At 59.0% G+C, this 5,002-nt stretch overlaps 1 protein-coding gene across 1 annotated transcript in view; it reads right to left on the bottom strand.

Moving 5' to 3' along the window:
- Nucleotides 1–884: 884 nt before the first annotated feature.
- The window catches only part of CCDC12 (coiled-coil domain containing 12), a 15,623-nt gene continuing 11,505 nt past the window's right edge, over nucleotides 885–5,002 (bottom strand). The window contains exons 3-7 of the mRNA XM_027909052.1: nucleotides 3,657–3,736; nucleotides 2,242–2,303; nucleotides 2,124–2,158; nucleotides 1,528–1,604; nucleotides 885–1,074 (exon numbers count right to left, since the gene is read on the bottom strand). Coding sequence (XP_027764853.1) covers nucleotides 995–1,074; nucleotides 1,528–1,604; nucleotides 2,124–2,158; nucleotides 2,242–2,303; nucleotides 3,657–3,736 — 334 coding nt within the window. The 3' untranslated portion in view covers nucleotides 885–994. The remainder of the gene's footprint in view (nucleotides 1,075–1,527; nucleotides 1,605–2,123; nucleotides 2,159–2,241; nucleotides 2,304–3,656; nucleotides 3,737–5,002) is intronic.

The raw sequence follows: 5,002 nt of genomic DNA, 5'->3' as shown, positions 1-5,002 counted from the left end.
TTCCAGGGATGAGGCCACGGCTCCAGGAGGGACCGAGTTTATGGAATTATAGATTCCCAGAATGTTTTAGGTTGGAAGGGACCTCAAAGCCCATCCAGTGCCACCCCCTGCCATGGGCAGGGACACCTTCCAATAGCCCAGGTTGCTCCAATCTGGCCTTGGACACTTCCAGGGATCCAGGGGCAGCCACAGCTTCTCCGGGAAATCCATTCCAAGCCCTCCCCATCCTCCCAGCCAAAAGTTCCTTCCCAATATCCCATTTAAACATACTCTGTGTCAGTCTGAAGGATCATCCCATCCCAGGATCCTGGCAGAGGGAATGTGGATCACACCTGGATCAGCCCATCCCAGGTGCCTCTTCCAGAAGTGACAACTTCTTCCAGCATGGAATTTTTTATTAGGAAAAGATCCCTTAACAACAAAATACATCAATAAAAAAAACACTCAGAGGAGGAGTGGAACACTCTGGAGGGTTGGGAAATTTTGGGAAGCAAGGCAAATCCCACGTTAAAAAATCAGCTGGATGCAGAGCAGCCGACAGGTCCTGAACCAACAGCCCCTTCCCACGGGAATTCTGGGGGTGCCCATGGATGTTCCCAGCTCTGCAGGGAGACCTCGTGCTGTCTGCACGGGAACAGGAGCCCCAATCCCTTGGGAAAAGGTCCTGCCTCTCCAAGGGCCATGTGGGCATCTCCTTCCTTTCCCAGCAGGAGGAGAGCGAGCCTGGATTGGCCTTGCCTGGAGTTTTTCCCACATTTCCCTGCTCCGAGTCCCAGCAGGTGAGTTTGAGCCAAGGTGGGCTTGAACTGTCCTGCTCCCTGTGATCCCGGGAATTTCGCCAGGAACGCTCCTCTGCAGCCAGCCAGGCTCCTGGGATGTGCCCCTCTCCTCCAGGATTTGGGAATTTCTGGGAAAGGGCTGAGTGTGTCCCAGGGGTCACACTGGGGGGACGGGGCGGGAGCCGCATCCCGGTCCGAGGCTGCCGACGGATCCCTCAGTCGGAGTCGCTTCCCTCCTGCTTTGCTGATCCCACCGCAGATGCCAACTCCTCCTCCTGGCCCTTCAGCCTCTCCCCTGCAGGGACACGCATGGATAAGGATCTATCCCAGTGGAGCCCACAGACCCTTCCCCGGGCACAATCCCAGTGCCCCTGGAGCTCCTGGGAAGCTTCCCAGATCCTTGTGGGAAGGGCTCGGGCTCTCCCAGTCCCTCCCTGGCCCTCCCCTGATGGCAGGGCCCAGGATCCCAGTGGAACTGCCCAGGATCCCAGTGGAATTGCCCAGTGGAATTGCCCAGGATCCCAGTGGAATTGCCCAGTGGAATTGCCCAGTGGAATTGCCCAGGATCCCAGTGGAATTGCTCAGGAATTGCCCAGGATCCCAGTGGAATTGCTCAGGAATTGCCCAGGATCCCAGTGGAATTGCCCAGGAATTGCCCAGGATCCCAGTGGAATTGCCCAGTGGAATTGCCCAGTGGAATTGCCCAGGATCCCAGAGGAATGGCAGCCCCTCCTGGGCCCCCACGCACGGATGAGCTCGGCGATGGCTCTCTGAGTCCTCCTCTCCAGCTTCTCCAGCTTCTTGGACACGTCCCGCTTCAGATCCCTGGGAAGGAGAGGGACACGTCAGGACAGCCCCACAGCCAGGGGGGACACCCTGCACCTTTCCCAGGGGAAGAGAAATCCCCCCCTCCTTCCCAGGGTCCCGGGAAAACCAACCCCATCCCGTGGTGCCAAACGTCCCACAGGGATCCACAGGGAAAGGGAACACTGGGGCCTTCCTCAACAGCTTCCCATTCCACAGAATCCTGGAATGGTTTGGGTTGGAAGGGACCTTAAAGATCATCTCATTCCAACACCTCTGGATCACTCCTTGATCACCCCATCCCAGGATCCTGGCACAGGGAACCTGGATCACCCCTGGATCAGCCCATCCCAGGATCCTGGCACAGGGAACCTGCCCAGCTTCCCGTGGGACACCTTCCACTTGGTTTTCCCGGCACTTTTAACCCCCAAATCAGGTATTCCTGCATATTTCCGGCCCTTTCAACCCCACTTGGACAATCCCAAGGTGCTGGAAGCTCTGACTCCAACCCCGCTCTCCCAGAGCTCCGCAGGCACTCACCAGTCTGGTTTCCTGGGAGCCAGGTTGGCCAGATCCTGAGGAGGGAGAGGAGACACCCGGTGAGAGGGGAAGGCCAGGATGGAGCCCGGGCACGGGGAATGCCTCGGGATTTACCTACCACCTCATCGATGATGGGCTCGGGCTTGGCCGCTTCCAGCTGCTCCTTCACCGTGTCCTCCACTAGAGGGAGAAACAGGATCAGCGTCGGGACACCGGGAATGCCACACAACCCCGGGCCTGGCTCCCAGAACCTTTGGTTAAACCCCATTCCCACATCCCTCCACCACCCAATCCCTGGGGAGGCTCCTAAAAATCCTCGGGGAATGAAGCAACGCCACGAACAGCTGGGCCTGAGGGCTCTTCCCAGAACTCCTGCAGGGATCAGCTGTCCAGGGGTGTGGAACTGCACTCACCCTGACTCATTTACAAGGTTTGAGACAGAACTGGAGGAGTCCTACCCGGCATAAAGGTCTGGAGATCTCAGGGATAATGGGAAAAGGTGTGGGAAAAACAGCTCCCTGTCCTTCAGCTGAGCAAGGAAGGGGAGCAGCTCCGGGAGCACATCCCTGGGGGGTGAATTCCGCTCCAGCAGGTGGATTTCAGAGAATCCTGGAATCACTGAGGTTGGAAAAGCCCTCTGAGGTCATCCAGCCATTCCCAGCACTGCCAAGGCCACCACTGACCATGTCCCCAAGTGCCACATCCACAGGGCTTTGAAACCCCTCCATGGATGGGGATTCCAGGTGGAATTTTCCCCACTATCCAACCTGCCCCTCCCTCTCCTCCTGTCCCTGTTCCCTGGGAGCAGAGCCCGACCCCCCCCCCGGCTCCCCCCTCCTGTCAGGGACTGCAGAGCCAGAAGGTCCCCCCTGAGCCTCCTTTTCTCCAGGCTGAGCCCCCCCAGCTCCCTCAGCCGCTCCTGCTGCTCCAGCCCCTTCCCAGCTCCCTTCCCTTCCCTGCACACGCTCCAGCCCCTCCGTGCCCTTGCTGTGACATTCAGAGGCAGCCCTGAAGCTTTTCCAGAGGGACGAGGAAGGTGCAGTGCCAGCATTCCCACCCTCCCCACCTCGGAGCTTCCGAAGGCGCCTTTTGATCGGGGGTGTTTTGAAAGGGATCTATCCCAGGAGGGCTCCACGTTCCAAGATCAAGGGAACTTCCACCCTTCACTTGCCCTTCTTGGAAGCACGTGGTGGGGGAGGAGGCTCAGCCCTGGCAAATCCCAGCCTGGAGCCCGGCACTGATGTTTGTTTAAGGAGAAGTCAAACAAAAAAAGCAGCCGGAATCTCCTTGAGGAGCCTCCAGGGAGGACCAACCCTTTGGCTCGGGCTGGAATTGCTCCCCCCTCATCACACTTGAGCAATGCAGGGGGTGAGGAGGAGGAGGAAGAGGAGGATGCAGCAACAGGGGCTCCCACATTCCAACACCCTCCAGGGCTCCAAGGACCTCACAGCGAGACACAGCCCTGCTCCAAGGTCCAGGATCTCCCACCCTTCCCAAGGAGCTTCCCAAGCCCTTGCTCCCGCTGGTTCCCACCTGAGGCCGGTTTTCCCGGGGGCAGCTTCCTCTTCTTCAGCTCCTCATCCTCGGGCTCGTAATTCCGCAGCTTGATCTCCCTGTGGGAAACAGGGAAGAGCACAAAGGGGTGAAACCTCCCTGGGAAAAACAGGGAAGAGCTCCGAGCGGTGAGAGACGTGTGGGGTGTCCTGGATCGTGGTAGCGAGGGGCAAAATGGGCATCAGGAGCCAGAGGGGCAGCTGAAGTCATGGAATCATGGAATTGTTTAGCTTGGAAAAGCCTCCATGATCGTCAAAGCCAGCACTGCCAAGGCCACCACTGCCCCATGTCCCCAAGTGCCACATCCATGTGGATTTGAAATCCCTCCAGGGATGGGGACTCCACCCCTGCCCTGGGCTGGGAAGGGAGCACGAGAGGGATCCCCAGGGAGCTGCAGCTCCTCCCAGGCCACAGACACCTCCATCCAGGGACAGCAGCTCCATTTCCCACACACTCCAAGGGCTGGCTGTGATATCACACCCAGAGGCTCCTCCGTGCCTAGCTCCAGCACCTTCCCATCCTCATTAAACACAGGGAAGCACCGGGAGAAAACAAGCTCTAATTGCTGCCGTTAATTAACGGTGCGAGGCCAGAGCGGCTCCTGCAGCTGCTCCGGGAATTCCCGGGGCCCAGCGTTTCCCGCTGCTCCTGCACTGGGAATTCACCCCTCAGCACCAGCAGGAGGTGTCTCCTCCCTCTGAGAATCCCAGGATGCTTTGGGTTGGAAGGGAACTTAAGGATCATCCCATTCCACCCCCTGCCACGGGCAGGGACACTTCCCACTATCCCAGGGTGCTCCAACCTGGCCTTGGACACTTCCAGGGATTCAGGGGCAGCCACAGCTTCTCTGGGCAACCTGTGCCAGGGCCTGCCCACCCTGGGGAAGGGCAGAGCACCCCCAGAAGAGCTGGGATTGATCCGTTTGGGATCAGCCACTCACAGATTTTATCAGCATGCCCTCAAAACTGATGGATACGCCCAAATCCAGGAGAACTCCTGCTCCTTGAGCACCTCATGCCATGTTCCCCAGCCCAAAGCAGCCAGGAACACCGTGGATGGAGGTGGCTGGAGCTGGACACGGGTCTGGGAGCCCCAGGGAGCACAGAGGGATTTAGGGAGCTGCAGCATTCCCGAGGGAAGCGAAGCCATGGATGGGCACACCCACAGCGTCACCTCCAAGCCCCTCAGGAGGGGCCACATTCCCTGCCTTGGGTCAGGAATGCCTCAAATCCACTTTTCACCCCTGGCTGGGCAGTGAGGAGGGAGAGCAGCTCCTGTGGGAGGGGGAGGGTGGGCAGTGGCACGTTGGGAATGTGTGGAATGCC

This window comes from Empidonax traillii, unplaced genomic scaffold (genome assembly GCF_003031625.1).
Source record: "Empidonax traillii isolate 1590-97213 ecotype Southwest subspecies unplaced genomic scaffold, ASM303162v1 scaffold1934:size100472, whole genome shotgun sequence".
Taxonomy (NCBI): domain Eukaryota; kingdom Metazoa; phylum Chordata; class Aves; order Passeriformes; family Tyrannidae; genus Empidonax; species Empidonax traillii.
The sequence above is the reverse complement of the archived record's forward strand: the minus strand, read 5'-3'. Positions and strand labels throughout refer to the sequence as shown.